Raw genomic sequence first — 17,044 nt, forward strand, 5'->3', positions numbered from 1 at the left:
TTGCATGATGTCAACGTCACCACCTCAATAAGGCTGTAAAGCTGTTTTTGGCATGATGATTCACTGTAGTCTCATTTAGCTGCCTGTTAGCAACCGTCTTTTTTAAGACGCATAAAAGCTTCAAAATTTACAAGTGTGACATTTACTGATGTATTTTATGTTGTAGAACAAAACCTGAACATCCCTTAAAGGATAACATTGGTATTTTTCAACCTGGGCCCTATTTCCCCATGTGTATGTGTGCGTATGATTCATGGGTACCGGTCAGTGGCGAAAAAAGCACTTTTAATGCGCAAACTTACATGGGATGCATTTGCCCCCGTTACCGTTTTAGCTCGTTTCACGGCTCCCGGCTGCATCCGCCTCCCTCAATACTGAACCAATTTTAGAACGAGTTGTACCCATGAATCATACGCCAAATACACATGGGGAAATAGGGCCCAGGTTGAAAAATACCAAAGTTATCCTTTAAGCTCTTGTTAACCTTAAGCATCGAACCAAAAACCAACTGACTTCGAGACAAGGGGACTGGAAGTGAGAGAAGCCAACTCATTTCCGTGTTTTTGGACTCATTCCTGCAGCACTCTATTGGCCACCCTGGGCCACCATAATAAGGGCTGGTTTAAACTCCTCCCTTACAGTAATAATAATTAATTAATTTTCAGTCATGTGTATAATTAGTAAGCTTAAATACTGCAGTTACTGAAGACCAGATATTCCTGTGATAAGGTTGTATTGATTCATGTTATTGTTACCCTATGGCCTACACTATAATCAGTGACATGAATGTTAATTTATTGAGGAAAGGAAAAGAAATGCAAAGAACCTGTTGATTAACGGTAATTTTATCAAAAAACACACAAGAATACCGAGTGTTATCCTACAGCAGAGCCTGGGGCATCAGATGAGCCTTGAAATGTCTTTTGGCTGCCTCTGAGTCATATGAGTTCAGTGGCATTCTCTCCGAAGGAGGGCCGATGCGCAGACGTCTGGGATGTGAAGCTGTGTACTCCGGACAGGCTTCCAGTCTTTTCTGAAGTTTGGCACACAAGTCTGTGAGCTCCTGGCTACGAAAGGATGGAGGCCGCACAATCCACCCAGGCACGCCCTCAGAGTAGCCGTCCTCCTCATCGGACATCATATCCATCGTGATGCCCCTCCAGAAGTCCATTTCATCTGGTGCTAGTACTTTCTGCCTGCATTCCAGCAGCTGTAAACACAATCAGGACAGACAATCAGTGCTGCTCAATGCACCTCAGCCTTTAGTATATTATACATATGTACATTACACTGCTCTTTACTGCCTCTTCTGCACTTCTGGTTAGATGCTGAACTGTATTTCTTTGTCTCAGAGCTTGTATTCTGTGCAGTGACAGCAAAGCAGAATCTAATCTAATGAATCTGATCTAATAAAACTCACCCTCTTCCTTCTCTGTCGACTCAGGGCTGAAGTCTTCATGACTGCCGCCTGAGCTGCAAGGTTTGGCTGGTAGCTCAACCGTATGTTCCTGCATATTGACTCATAGTAGGTCCTACATGCATCTGGAAAACAATTCAATGAGTACGTTTTAAATTTTAAAAAAAGGAAATAGTCACAGTGAAGTTAAAGGAAAAAACAAAACAATTAAAAGTTACTTACACAGAACAACGCCATTATCAACGTTGTACAAATCCGGACATGCAGCAACACCTTTGACCAAATACGAAGTGACTGCCTCGTTGTGAGGTGAGTTGATTCTGTGAAAACAACACGTAAACAGATCAGAGGACGATTTTATTTACTGTTATACAGCAGAATGCATGAGGTCTATTTTCTTAATGTTACCCTTGCTCTGGTTTGTAGTGCTTGCAGTTTGCTGGGGAGTTGTGATAACGACGCACTATTTCCTACAAAATACAAGACAAGCAAAGTCACTTTTGCTCAGTCACACTTTGTCGTAGAGCAGGGTGATGATGCTATGCTAAATGACAAATCATTTTTTCTTTCAAGCTTAAAGGCTGATTATTCTTTCTGAGTGAAACTTGATGGTTAACTGTGGTTTTAAACTAATCCCTCAGCTGTGTACATGATATTCAGATCTGCTACTTACTTTAGCCTAGCAGTTAGCTTAGTTAATATATTCTCAGTAAAATACATTCTTACCACAATTTTGGAATGCTGTGCCCGTCTTTTCCTCTTTGATTCCTCCACAATGGGGCCCCAGTTCACACTCGCCTCTACAGCAGCCATCCTCTCCTCCATGGATAGCAATCTGGTGGTCATTGCAGTCAGTTGTGGTTTCACCTCAGCAGCAAACTGAGTCATCTGGTGAGTCAGCTCGCTCATCATAGTCACCAGTTTGTTGTCTTTCTCAGGACAGGCTGAAAGGGGTCGATCATAAGGCAGTCCATGTCTGTGCAGAGGAGGTTCTGGGATGTTGAAGGTCACATATGTCAGTCACATACTCATGCTATGCAAATGTATAAATTTAAGACACAAATGTTTTTTTCGGGTGAGTAAAAAGCATCGGAAAAAAGTACCTTTTAAACACAACCTAGCCAAAATTTTAACACTGTAGTATTGCTACTTTTACTCATTTGAATACTTCTTCAACCAATCAAAAAATACATCTGTGAGGTCACAGGATGCTAACTATCTACTTCTACTACTTTTACTACTACTACCCAACAAATCTAGCTCCTGTGTTTGGTTATGTCAACCGCTGACAGTACCTGAACCTGAAACTCTACACAAGCAACCGACCCGAGGCTACACGCATACATTCATTCATCACACATGGGCAGTGTTGAGGGTAACATGTTACAGTAATAAACTGCATTTTAGCAGTGACAAACAAATATAACATTAAAGATTTTGGGTAATATTATTACTTTCACAATGTTTTGTAATGTGTTATGACCCAAAATAAACTGTTTTCATTTTTCATTTATCACATTGCACCACTTCCGCCAGTGCACTACCAGAAAAAGTAGGCCCCAAAAGTTGTTGTGTATTGTCATGTCATTACAGACTACATTATCATCAATATTTCCATTCATCTCGCCTATCTTCAACATCTACAACGTATCCTGTTCTGCGCTTGCATCTAAAGGCTACTTGAAAGCAGTAGAGACAAGGAGTTGGGCTTTGGTGCCTTTTTCCTCATCCTGGTAATCGACACATCTGGGTTATGCTGTCAAATGTGCCTTAGCATATTAGATGTTTTCCCATTCACACACCCCAGAACGATGGAGTGATGCCGACCGTCCCCTTCTGTATAACTCTCTCTACAGTGCTGTTGTAGCTGACTGGCACACTGGGAACCAGCAGGTGGGTCCTGCAGCTCTCATGTATTAATTTGTGCTTATCATGGTGACTTTTTACACATCAATCCATTTGTTGGGCTCCCCTCAGCATTTGTTTGTTTTATATCATATGACAGGCCCACAAATATTTATCCATAGCTCATAATTTATCAGACTTTGATTGTCTAACTGCCTGTCAATGTGTTCAAGGCTTTCAGTTTATTTAAAGGTCTAGGCTATTAAATTGTTCACGCTATTAGATATATAAGAAGGGGAGTTAAATACACAGTGGTAACCACTGCATGTGAACACATGAATGGGCCAAGCCCTGCACTCCAGAGGAGAGTCTTCATTCGGCTGTGCAATATCCCCCACCACTGCGTTTGAAATGAAGTGTAATGCCATGAAACAACATTATTCTCTTTTTCTTTATAATGCTGGATCGCTCTTCTGAGGTCATTTTGGTGAAAGTAACACATAGCAGTGCAGTAAGTAACGCAATACTTTACAGAGTAGTATTGTAAAGTATCTTATTACTTTCACATGAAGGTAACTGGTAGTATAATGTATTACATTTTGAGGGTAACTCACCCAACACTGTACATGACACACACCTGGTCTGATTGGTGTTACTCCATCTTTTAAAACAGTCTGCTGCTCCATCTGAAGTTTCAGCTTGTTCATTTCTCTCTTGGCTTCAGCACCGTTGGAAGTGTTAACTTCCATGTTCTGACTGATACACTGATCCACCTGCTCCTCTTTGACCTGTGGGCGCTCTTGGATCTCCTTTTGCTCCCCAACAGGCATCTGTTCCATCTTAATGTTATATTGCTGCAATGAAGCAGGTACCTTCCCAGAGACGGACTGGGCATCTAAGACAGAGAACATACATTATGCAACCTGTTTTAAAATCCAGTAATATTTAACAGAAATATATTTGTAAAAGTGCAAGTAAGATGTGTTTAAGCCAGATGTTTTTGATTTGCTAAAGGTAGAGGATCAACTTTGTCTTTACAGCCCGTAGCCAGTAATGTTATACCAAAAAAGTGTAAGTGTAAAACGTCAATAAAAGCAGAATGCAATGATTTGCAAATCCTTTTTGATATACATTTTATTGAATGTAGCATAAACCTTAAGATATTTTATATTCAAACGGATAAACTTTATTGTTTTTTGCAAATATACACTCGTCATGAATTTGATGACTGCAACACATTTCAAAAAAGCTGGGACAGAGCAGGAGCATGTTTACCACTGTGTGACAACAACACTTAGTCAGTGTTTAGGAACTGAGGACACTAACTGCTGAGGGTTTTTAAGTGAAATTCCCTCCAATTGTGCCTTATGTATGACTTCAGTTGCTCAGCAGTCCAAGTTCTACATACCGTATCACACATTTTCAAAGGGAGTCAGGTCTGGACTGCAGGCAGGTCAGTCTAGTACCTGAACTCTTTTACTACAAAGCCACACTGTTGTAACAGGTGCAGAATGTGGCTTGGCATTGTCTTGCTGGCATAAACAGGGACGTCCCTGAAAAAGATGTCTGGATGGCAGCATATGTTGCTCCAAAACCTGTATGCAGCTTTATTACCCATGCTGCAATGAGCACAAACACACCTCCATACCATCATGGACGACTGCTTTAAACAATGTGCTGGTAATAATCTCGATGGTAATAATATTAATAGTAGTAATATTCTTTTAACAGTTTTTTTTTTAGTGCAGTGCAACCTGACAGATCAAAGGTCACAGGCATTCAATGTTGCCTTTCAGCCTGACTGCAGAGATTTCTCCAGATTCTCTTATTCTGTTAATGATATTATAGATTGTACATGGACAACATACATTGTTCTTAAACTTTTGGACAGTTTTTTGCTTGTGAACAAGTGATTTGGGGATGCCCCTTTAAAACTAAATCATGATTTATCTGTTGCCAATTAACATATTTACCTGCTGAATGTTCCAAACAGATGTTTTCAGATCACTCCACAACTTAGTCAGTCTTTTGTTGCTCCTGTCCCAACTTTTTTGGAACATGTCGCAGGTATTAAAGTGAGAGTGAATATTTACAACAAAAAATAAAATCAATCAACTCAAGCATGAAATATCTTTATTTTGTACTGTATTCAATTGGACAAAGGTTTAAAGGGGACATACAAGTTATGTGATTCTGCTTTTATTTAAGTTTTAAATAGTGAGCCAACTTTTTTGGAAAAAGGGTTGTAGTTTAACTGGTGTTCATAAAGCACAGTTTCCTCCAGCTAAAAGTATAATTTTTCCACATAAAGGCAGGAAGTACTATTTCGCTAACGCTACCTTTCTAGCTTCTGTATCTGCTAGTATCAATGGCTGTAGCAAAGCTGTTGCCTGGCAACGCTATAAGGCTATTAGCATCCGGCTAACGTTACATCCATGCTAGCACGAACCTGCTCTGACTAACACTACTCCAGGTTTTAACACAGTTAGCTGCTCGAGCTGTTGCTTCAGCTGGATGACTTCTCTCTTGGAGCGGACAACTTCACCGTGACACTCCGCTATCGTCTTCTCGACCAGTCCAAAGATTTCCTCTGCAGCCGCCGCCAGTCGGTCTCTGACCAGCAGTTTGAGCAGCTGCGTCCCCGACATGACGCAGCACCGGAGAACGTTACCGCTATATGGAGAAGGTGTAGGTGGGTGGTGTACGGACTTTTTAAGCAGATAAACAACTTAAACTCCCCGGGAACTTAAAGTTGTATTGTTCACCAGCATAAAATAACCATGGTGCAACTGCGCTAGTTACACTTCCGGTTTTACGTCATGACGCACAGGATTAATTGTCGCCTGCGCCCCCTGCTGTCCTGGAGGGCTCTCTGTCTCACTACTGTGAAAACATAAATTATCAAAGAATTAAATTAAACATATAAATTGTTTTTCAGACTTTGTCTTTATAAAATAAAGGTAAGACAAAATTCTATTTTTTAAGCAAAGAACCAAAATAAAAGAAAAAAAAACCCTCAGAACAATTAACACAACAGCAATACCTCATGGTTTCTTTCCAAATTTATTACTTGCACTGTTTTCATTTTTTTTTTTAATCCAATAAAACACGTTTCAGTGGACTTTACACCATCAGCAACAATATCATTAATTCAGAAGAATTATAATTTACGAGATTATTACCTTGTTAATTCAGATATAGTAGTGTTAAAGTATGTTTGGAAATGATCTTAGTCATATTTTTATTGTATTTTTTTCTAGTCTGTAATTATTCTCTTTTTATTACTCCTAATATGTTTATCCTATGTTTTACATCTATGAACCAAAAGACCAAAGAAAATTATCTGTAAGTGAAAACCAGTGAAAATCCTTTTGTGATTCTGATTCGGAAGACCACGAGATTTTTTTTTTTTTTTTTTTTTGTCTTGGAAACTTTTCTGATAATTCTCAGATGATAATCTTGTTAATTCAGAAAAACAAAAACATACTTTTGTCAATAAAAAAATCCCTAAAATTCTGAGATAGTCTCGTTAATTCAGAAAAACAAGAGCAGAATTATTTTTCATTAAAAAAAAAAATCCAAGAATATGAAATGAAATGATAATCTTGTTAATTCAGAAAAACAGAGGCAAATTTTTATCTTTTTTTCTTGAGGGAATGCATTAATCTCCCATACATTATGTTTCTCTAACTTGGCTTGATCTTATGCCATTGCTAATGAAATTTCCGAAGCATAAACACCAGTTGTTAACATCTTATATGGACTATTCTCTGTGAAATGAACAGCAGATAAAAGAAAGTCAAAAATGAATTTGTCAGTGTCTCCTGTATAAGATTATATTTTAAGAAGTGGCTCTTGAAAGCAAACTATTCCTGCCAAAATAAGCCAGTGTCACTTAGTAAAAATACAACCACCACCACTATAATGAAATGTAATTTAGCAGTCTGTTAAGACAACACTGCCCTCTGTAGGGATAATGTAGTTTATACAGTGCTACAGATATTAAGTTTTAGTTTTACCACACAATGACAAACTTAACTTTGTTTTTCACCAGTAGCTCTTAAGTTAAATTTAAGATACCATTCAGTCCTGTTTTAACACATATAAAATAATATGGTCCACAAAATGTGTAATAACCTTGATTGAAATGATTAAAATGACTTCTACTCATATATGTTCAGATTAGAAATTAAGATCCTGGAAGTGGTAATAACCAAACTACAATTTTTGAATGGAGGGGAACTTTAATATGCAGCATATTCACCTGAAACACTCTGAAAAAAGACATTTTCACAGCTTTGTATTTTATTTCCCTCCCGTCCAAAAGCAGAAACATCAAATTAAAATTACATACTGCACTGAAGATTGACTGTTGATCATTGTGAGATTATAAGTGCTTTATAAATTTTTCCCGATATGATGAAAAGCGTGTTGCAAATGCTCATTTGGGCTTCGCGAGACAATAAAAGTGACTGATTGTGAAAAACAGAAAAATGATGCACAACTTTGCACAGCCACTCTGTGTACAAAAATACTGCACACTTACACCCCACGACCTATTTACAGTTTATATATGTAGGCACGTCATTTGCAGTAAGTGTTTGTGGCTTTGTTTCACAATGAATGAAAACCAGTTAACCAGTGACCGCCTGTCACCCTGTCTTTGCATTGATTTATTGATTAACTGAAGCATGTTTAATAAGGCTATTAGCATCTGAGAGACCCTCGCTCTATTGATATGGGTTTACTTCACATTTTTAAATCTACATTGCAGCAGGTTACATGAGAGAGAAAACACCGTCATCCATGAGAGTAGTTCATGTCCACTTTTCCCAGTTATCAGCTGGTTTGACGCTCCTGTGTGACTTGAAGCTCTGTGACTATCAACTTCAACAACACCCCCACAATTAAGGCAGTGTTAAAATGAATCAGGTGGAGCTGATGATGCAGCCTGAAATCCTGTCTGGTTGTCCATCCCGACCACATATGGACAACAGCGCTTGTCACACTCAGAGGAATGTCACCACCTGCTGTCCTGTCGCTCTCAGCACTGCTCTTCCCCCAAAGATGTTGCAATGTCACTCAGGTCCAGAGAGTCCGCAGGTATGGGAGTTTTCCTGCCACTTTTCAGGGTCTGGCTGGGATAAACCTCCACAGACTTGGAGATGGAGTGCAGGGAGTGTTCCCGGAAATATCCGAAAGCGTCCCGCGCGTGCTCCTCACGGATGCTTTGCTCGAAGGTCTTGCGTTTGTGCCTGAACTCGATGACGGTCTTCGTGTAGGAGTTGAGGGTGGTGACGGATGCGCCCATGCAGCAGGTGAAGGATGCCCAGGCCATGCTGATAGAACACGAAGCAACAAAAAAAGAAAATGAGAAATTCACTTTGTATCTCAGCACGTGGAGACTCTGCTGTTGGCTTTGGTGATGAAAAATGATGAGCACCCGTGTGGGAACACAATTCAAATTGCATTTGGACATTTTTCTCTCAATATTTTTGTCTGCTGAGATTAGTGTCAATCACTTCTAAGTCCTTCCGCTCCCCTCGAGCATGCGGGGCCACATGTGAGATCAGACAATCAAATCATCGTCTCATGTACTTTTCACGCGGTTTGGTTAATGCTCACAAAAGGTCAAGAATTGTTTAGCCTCTAAAACGAATTTTCAGCATACTGTGCATATTGTAAAAGAGTGAAATATCATCCCCTTATGCAATTCCAATCACGCCTGTACTGGGGCTTTGGACACCAAAGCCTAATCCTGCCATAACATGAGAGCTTTGGGCTTTTTTCATTAGCGACAGTGATGCTGGGGAGAGGTGAGAGCTGGGATACAACCCACTATTTGGGGCTGCTACATGCAGAATGGCTTCCCTCTTATGGGTCTCCTAACGCATGAGTCTTCTTAACTTAATTTATGTAGAAGTGCTTTATATGATACTGATGAACAAACATAGCATAAATACATCATACCAGAAGGACCAGCCATAGTCCCAGTTGTAGGGCCTCCAATCAGGTGGGCCGAGGCTGACAGTGACCTGGAATACCTGTGTGTACATCACATGAGCCACCATGCCAAGAAGACCTGAAATAATACAAACAATATGTTGGTCAAATACAAAATATGCACAAATAATTTCTCAGAAATAGGATTATTTGTTTCCTCAAATACAGACTTACAGTAAAAGCATTTAACTTACACACATAGGGCGTGCAAACACAATAATGCGACTACCTGAGAGCACGGTGAAGACGGCAGCAAAGGCATTGAGCTTGAGTCCATCGATGACGTTACTGGAGTGGACCAGGTCCAAACACATGAGGCTGAAGCCCACCACCAGCAGGACAATGTACAACATCTCAGACACCAGCGACAGCCACAGCATCCCTGCAGAAAGGCCACGTTTGATTGCAATAACGTCAAAGGTTAAAGGTCAAGCATGTGGGATTAACAGGGATATGTGTCATAAATTAACAATAATAATCACCTGAAACTAGGAATTGTTTGGTTTTCGTTACCTCCAAAGGAGCTTTTTATATATACATACAAAGCGGGTCCATTTCCACGGAGTCTGCCATGTTGTTTCTACAGTAGCTCATGAGGGACAAACCAACCAACCACCATTTGCTTTTTCGTGTTCCCACATGCTTGGTGCATAGAAGTTACAGTTGGTTGCAATCTGCAACCTCACCACAAGATGCCACTAAATCCTCCGCACTAGACCTTTAATATTTTATATCATAGTCTAATATATTTTACAGTAGGTTACATGGAGGGTACACAGTGTAGTTATTTCATGCATGTCCTTCTTAATGTCCTGCTGTTAACTGATACAGAGTGGCCGAGGTTGAAAGGGGCCATAATGACATTGTGCGAATCAACAGACACTGATATGTTTTCGACAAGTGGACGATTACAACCTAATCCAACATCTCAGTGGCTCCTCTGGCAGCTACCAGGGGCTGATGTGACAGTAAAATGTCCGACTGGCAGGATGCTGAATTTCAACTGATGTCAGAGCCCTTCGCTCGACTCCAAATCTTATTCAGCTTTCCAGCAAATTGAGCCAAACGTAATTGCATCTCGATTTGCAGCCCGACTCTCATCTTTCTTCCTGTTCAATCCCTTCACAGTGAGACAGGAAGTGAGTGCTTCTCAAATCACAGCGTACAACATAGCTGAAAAACCTAAAGGTTAACACCAAATGTATGTGGCTGCATCCACGTTTCCATGGTTTCATATTAAAGGGCAATGCCTAAGATGAAGGTTAAGTGCTTATTGAACTTGGGAAGTGGGAGGTTAGAGAAGCAGACTGAAGATATGTAACTATTCACAGTATAGGGTAACAATCGCATTATTTTTAATATTTAATGTCGTACCTTCGTTCATCAATAGGTCAACTTAATTAGAAAATATATATTTAAAGGGACAGGTCATCCCAAAATCCAAAATACATATTTTTCCTCTTACCTGTGCTCTTTATCAGTCTAGATTGTTTTAGTGTGAGGTGCAGAGTGTTGGAGATATCTGCTGTAGAGATGTCTGCCTGCTCTCCAATATAATGGAACTAGATGGCACTCAGCTTGTGGTGCTCAAAGTGCCAAAAAAAAAAAAAAAATTAAAAACTCAACAGCAATGTCTCTTTCCATAAATCATGACCCAGTCACTCAAGATAATCCACTGACCTTGTTATGAGCAGTTTTATGTGGGAACTATTTTCTTTCTACTGATCTACATCCACCAACTATATTACTGTGCAGAAGGATCAATCAAAAATCACCTAAATCAAATCTACTCTAGGACAAGAGACTAATTCTCATGATAGCGAGATGTAAACATTGATGGCGTCCCCCTCGTTGAGCTGTAACGTAGCTAGCTCAGTGGTGCTAGGTGAGCTAGCAGTAGATGCACACTTCCTCCTGTGCGGTGCTACAGTTAGTGGGTGTAGTTAGGTAGACATTGCTGTTGAGTTTTTCAGATGTAATTTTTTTTTTTGGTGCTTTGAGGTCCACAAGCTGAGTGCCATCTAGTTCCATTATATTGGAAAGAAGGCAGACATCTCTACAGCTGATATCGCCGACACTCTGCAACTCACACCAAAACAATCTAGACTGATAGATAGCACTACAGGTAAGAGGAAAAATATGTCCTTTTGATTTTTGGGTGAGCTGTCCCTTTAAATTCTCTGTTAGGTTTTGCCTTTAGAGACTGTACTGTTCTGTCATTGTCTAAGTGATCATCAGACATGATACGTTTATTCGGAAAAGAGATGTGCGTCTTCTTTGCCTGTAGCCACGTCTGTTGAAGATCAGTGAGGATGCCTCGATAATACGATTAAACCTTTCCAACCTCTTTCAGGCAGCATTTAAACATGTGACCTTTACTGAACAGACAGCAACTGTTTTTCATGAGTGTCCGTGTGGCATTAAAGGACTTTGGATCAGGGTTGGAGCTCCTGGTGGGGAGCAGTGGACACTCACCTTTCTCTGACGCAGGGGCCAAGTCGATGAAGCTTCTGCACATCTCACCTATAGCAGAAAAACAACAAATCAGTATAATCTCCACACTAAGAAAAAAAAGGAAAATATTTTTCTTTTGACAATATTACCAAAAATCAATGTTTTTTTCCCAAACAGACCGCATAGTTTTTTAAAGATAGGCCTTTTAAAAGATACCAGATGATTGACATATCACGTCTTGGTGTTTGTAAAAAAAATAAAAAATAAAAAAATCTAAATTACGAACAGCATACTGTTATAATACTTAATAATATGTTAGTATACCAACATATTTCAATTTGTTATAATGGAATTAGTAGTATTGCTAGTACTAGTATTATTTCCACATATTTATTCTGGATATTTACCATCACAGTTCTTTAAAAACATCTCAGAAATGGTTAAAAATCATACTGATGTATTTTTTTCATCAAATACATAATGGAATAACATTAAATATATGGTATAAACAACAGTAGTGAATATTCATCCTTTTTTAATGTCACAAAAAAGTTAATTTATTATCATAGCATCACTTCCTTTACCATAAAATGGCAATTCAGCCATTGTTGAGCATGGCTTTAGACAGTAGATAAATCATAGTTATGATTTGTTTTTAGCATATATTTAATGGTGACATTAAATATATAATTTAACAACAATGAATGATCAGATTTTTTTTTTTTTTTTTTAAATCATAGCAAATAGTCTTAGCTTCACTCCCCTCACCAAAAGGGGGCAAACGAAATGTTTGGTGGATCATGTTTCTTTTTTTGTTTGTTTTTAAATTGACCCTTAATGGACTTTTATTTTTTGTAAAAACCCACAGAAATCTCTTTAGTAAGGCCTCTTAAACTATAATATGACAAAAAAAAAATCCCACCACACAGAGCCGCCATGTCTGGAGTGAATTTTTTTGTCACTAACCTCCTGTAGGAGGCGAACTGAAAAGTCATACTAGCATCATGTAGTGGATTTCTTTTTTCATAACATGCCTAAATGGAATGGTAGAGATGGCCAAATCAGGTTGAGTTAAGTTCCGCACATTTTCATTAAGATGTAGTGACTCAAACGTGCCCTACCAAAGGGTTGAGTAGAAAGTTTAAGGGACATTTTCATTACTTAGCACATCGTGTAGCAGTGGCATCTTCAGCTTCTACTCTATAATACATGATGTGGCAGCTCAGAAATAAGTGAGTAATTTGTTTGTGGGAAAGTTCAGAGGACGACACAAGTTGTAGAAGAGGTTAGAGGGGACCGGTCTGGGATTAAACATAACCAATAAATAAATGCTCTTAGCACTGAACTGACAGGAGCCTCAGTCCAAGTCCCAATCTGTGTTTAATTCCCAATTTCTGCCCAGGTGTGTTTGGCTGGATCAGCTTAAACTGAGTATGACCCCCTGACTGATGACCACACGGCAAGAACAAATCCAGAGTTCATACGTTCAAAAATGAATAAACAGAATGTTGAGTAAGAGGCATATGTCAGAAATGCAGCTTTTTGGGCTCCTGGCTCAGTGTCACCAGCTGGCGCGTTGGCAGTGCCGCTCAACATCTGCTTCTTGTCCTATTGAATTACAGGTACTTTGCACAGAGTCACAATGACAGGATAGAGATATTAGATGCGCTGTGATCACACGGGTGCCTGTCAAACCTTAAACACACTGCGAGGCGTAATGAAAGCCTGTATCAATCGAACAAACAGGATGTGAAAAAAAAATGACCCTTGACACGTCACATTCCTGCAGATGTGATGTTTTCTTTCTGTCATCTGTCGAGCGGAGCGTGTCGCTGGATTTGTTGTAAGTGGAACACTTTAATCAGGTAGAAGGAGGGTGGCAACAGCTGTTTTGAGGAAAAACTCATCAAGGCCCCTGTTACATAATCCTTATTAACACAATCTGTCTCAGCCCCCTCCATCGTACAGCCACTTGATGAGATAGACATGTGCTGGGAATTCCTTTTAGAGTAATCTCAATGTGTGATTTATTTCTAGTCCTGAGCATCATGGAAATATGTATTATGAGCACATGATCACAGTTATAGGCAGAGTGGTGTTTTATTCTTTTGCAGATGGATGCTGATGTGAGCTAACCAGAGAGGACTAATCTAATCCGCCTGATTACACCTTTGACCTGCTGATGCACGTTACCTTTGCAACCTATTCTCCCCCTTTAGCAGCTTCTTATTAAATAACTACACTCCAATGTGACCTTTTCCATTTCCCTAAATGAAGAATTGAAGCTTGAGCACACTTTATTCACTGGTTTGTCTTCCCTTTGGCTTTAAGCTGTGCAGCAATCACACTCTGCTCCTGTCACTCGCTGCACAGCCACCCACTTAAAGCCCCGGTCCAAACACAATTCTGAATCTGCTGTTCGCATTTCATGCCAGATAAGTTTGATAAGTAGACTGATACAAATGGACGACGATTATCCTGAAATTGTCATGAAAGGGAGTCAAAAAGAGCGACTAATCTCCATTTGAAGTGAGTGAGAGCTGACACGCTGAACCGAGAGCTCCATCATGACAAATGAGGGAGGAAAAGTCACTGAAGTGATTTTTAAAGGCCAACGTTTTCATTTATTTGGGTTTGCGTTTCAATAATGTGAATGGTGAGTCATAGGCTTAGACAATAGCCTGCTGTCTGTCTAAGAAAACTGTGATGATGATGTTTTATTCTGTAACAGTCTGAACAAAGGAGTGAAATGGAAGGAGTGAAATATGAGGAAAAAGATGCAGTCATAGGTGCAGATTTCAGGGGGAATGCAGGGTGCATGTTTCCCTCAATATTTACAACACCTGCATTTGTCCCCCCCGCCAAACAAAACATTGAATACAGCAGGGGACTTTTATTTTGACAAAATTAAAGACATTGAAACCATAAATTGATGCAGAAAAGGAACAAATTGGTGCATAAAATCTCCCCAGAATGCAGGAAATGTATTTATTTATTTTTAGTGGAGAACTGCCACCCAACCCCCATTTCATATGTGTCCCCACTAATATCTAAACAAAATCTACGCCCTTGAAAGTAGCTATAATGGGCCTACATTGATTTTTTGAAGTAGATTTTCAGGTCAGTGGTATCAATAAAAATGTTATGTAGGCTTAAACAATAGTCTGCTGTCTGTCTAAGTCAACTGTGATGATGATGATGATGATGATGATGACGATGACAATCATTTATTCTGTGAGTGGAACTGAAGGTGTGAAATATGTGGGAAAAGATACAAAAAAAGTAGCCATAGGTATAGTTTTCAGGGTAAGTGCAGGGTATACATCCCTCTCAATATTTACAACATATGCATTATGCATAATGCATTTTTATTTTGACAAAACTAAAGACATTTACACCATAAAACTGATGCAGAAAATGAACAAATTGATGCATAAATTTCACCAGAATGCAGAAAATTAAGTGTCTGGTTATTTATTCATTTGTTTATTTATTTTGGTGGAGGACTGCCACCCCCCACCCCTCCCATTTCACATGTGTCCCCACTAATATTTAAACATAACCTACGCCTTTGAAAGTAGCTATAATGGCCCTAAATTGATTTTTTTGTAGTAGAGATTTTCAGATCAGTGTTATCAATGAAAATGCTATGTAGGCTTAGACAATATTCTGTTGTCTGACTAAGTAATCTGTGATGATGATGGTGATGATGATTTATTCTGTAACAGTCCAAACAAAGGAGTGAAGTGGAGGGAGTGAAATGTGAGGAGAAAGATGCAGTTTTGGTCACTCCCCAAAGAATTAGACATAAGTGTAGTTTTCAGAAGGAATGCAGGGTATACGTCCCTTTCAGTGTTTACAGCATATGCATTTACAGCACTGAAAATATAGCAAAGGACTTTACATCATAAACTGATGCAGAAAAGTAGATATAGCAGGAAATATAGCAGAGAACTTTTATTTTTACAACATTAAAGACATTTACATGAAGAATTGATGCAGGAAAATCACACATTGGTGCAAAAAATACATCATTTTTATGTTTTGTTGGAGGACCCCCAAAAGCTATGCCTTTGAAAGTAGCTATCTAAAGCCTAAATTGATTTTTGAAGTACATTTTCATATCAATGGTACCAATAAAACGTTATTAAATGAATTTGAGTCAATATGAAAACACTGTTTTTCTACATAACTGCTTCTTTTTCCTCATTATCTCCTTTAAAACTGTTTCACTGGACAGACCAGTGAAGTGGACACCATTATCCCTGCAATAACAGGCACTTAAAAGTTGGACATTAATATAAAATGTCTCCTTGAGCATCAGGTAACTGTGTCTGTGAGGTATAAAGGAAAGATAGCCCAGCAGCCACACACACACACATCACACACACACACACCTTCTCCTCTTACTTTCATCGTGGATATTCTCCTCACAGGAGAACCATATGCCGGTGTGGAACTGTCGGAACAGGAACCTGTCGTCCCCGGTCTCCCAGCTGTACACCACCTTGTTCGGGTCCGTCTCGTTGACTCCGTAGTCTATACACTGGTGCGTCCGCAGCTTGCTGCACTTGGGTTTGGGGACTCTCTGGGTCCCCACGCACCAGTAAGTGGTTATAAACGCGGTTATGGAGAAGAGCAGGGCGAAGAAGTTCAAGGTAACCGACAGAAGGCTCCTGCATTTGCGACTCGTCTTCATTGTCCGTGTGGAGGAGGGTGCAGCGGCGCGCGGAGGACCGAAAAGTTCATGGGTGCTAGGTGGAGCAGATGCGCGAGTCCCGGCTAATTCCCAAACACACCTGGTGAAGCGCAGGTCCCATTTGGCACTCTACAGCCACCATCCCATACACTTAGGCTACATGAACGTCTCCATTGATGCGCAGGATCCTGGTCTCCACACTGGGCTCAGCTGTGTGCCAAAGTCTCACATCTCCACACTTTTTTTCTCCTTTACGCGCGGTGTCCCATGAGTGTCCAGCCTATAGGATGTCACGTTGTCAAAGGATTTGACGCACGCTTGCATCAAGTGTGGGATTTTCTAATGATGCGCTCTGTCTCTCTCTCCCTCTCTCTCTCTGTCAATAGGATGCATCTCCTCCCTCCATCACTTACAACCATGGGTGGATTACTGAACGGACCTATCCGGCACAGGACCAGGGGCTCCATGTGTCAGGGGCTCCCTTTGCCCTTCACCTGCAAGTTGTCAATCAAATTAATAGGTATGGACTTCGAAGGGACTCAAAATGACCAGAAAAATGGGGAAAAACAATCAGAAAGAGTCATAAAGGACTACAACTAGACATAAAACAATCACAAATAGATGAA

The 17,044-nt window shown here is 39.9% G+C and overlaps 2 protein-coding genes across 2 annotated transcripts; both read right to left on the reverse strand.

The window, feature by feature from the left end:
• Positions 1-827: 827 nt before the first annotated feature.
• LOC117255057 (uncharacterized) lies at positions 828-6,077 on the reverse strand. The gene is made up of 7 exons (XM_033623611.2): positions 5,712-6,077; positions 3,900-4,157; positions 2,144-2,409; positions 1,826-1,887; positions 1,640-1,737; positions 1,421-1,542; positions 828-1,210 (listed from the first exon to the last, which is right to left on the reverse strand). Exons 1-7 carry the CDS (start codon positions 5,908-5,910, stop codon positions 881-883), a joined length of 1,335 nt encoding a protein of 444 aa, XP_033479502.1. The 5' UTR covers positions 5,911-6,077; the 3' UTR covers positions 828-880.
• Positions 6,078-6,896: 819 nt separating this feature from the next.
• LOC117254958 (germ cell-specific gene 1-like protein) lies at positions 6,897-16,771 on the reverse strand. The gene is made up of 5 exons (XM_033623440.2): positions 16,130-16,771; positions 11,741-11,788; positions 9,495-9,647; positions 9,233-9,344; positions 6,897-8,601 (listed from the first exon to the last, which is right to left on the reverse strand). The coding sequence occupies exons 1-5, from the start codon at positions 16,416-16,418 to the stop codon at positions 8,307-8,309; spliced, it is 897 nt and encodes a 298-aa protein (XP_033479331.1). The 5' UTR covers positions 16,419-16,771; the 3' UTR covers positions 6,897-8,306.
• Between the last annotated feature and the right edge of the window lie 273 nt (positions 16,772-17,044).

The sequence above is a fragment of the Epinephelus lanceolatus genome, chromosome 3 (assembly GCF_041903045.1).
Source record: "Epinephelus lanceolatus isolate andai-2023 chromosome 3, ASM4190304v1, whole genome shotgun sequence".
NCBI lineage: Eukaryota > Metazoa > Chordata > Actinopteri > Perciformes > Serranidae > Epinephelus > Epinephelus lanceolatus.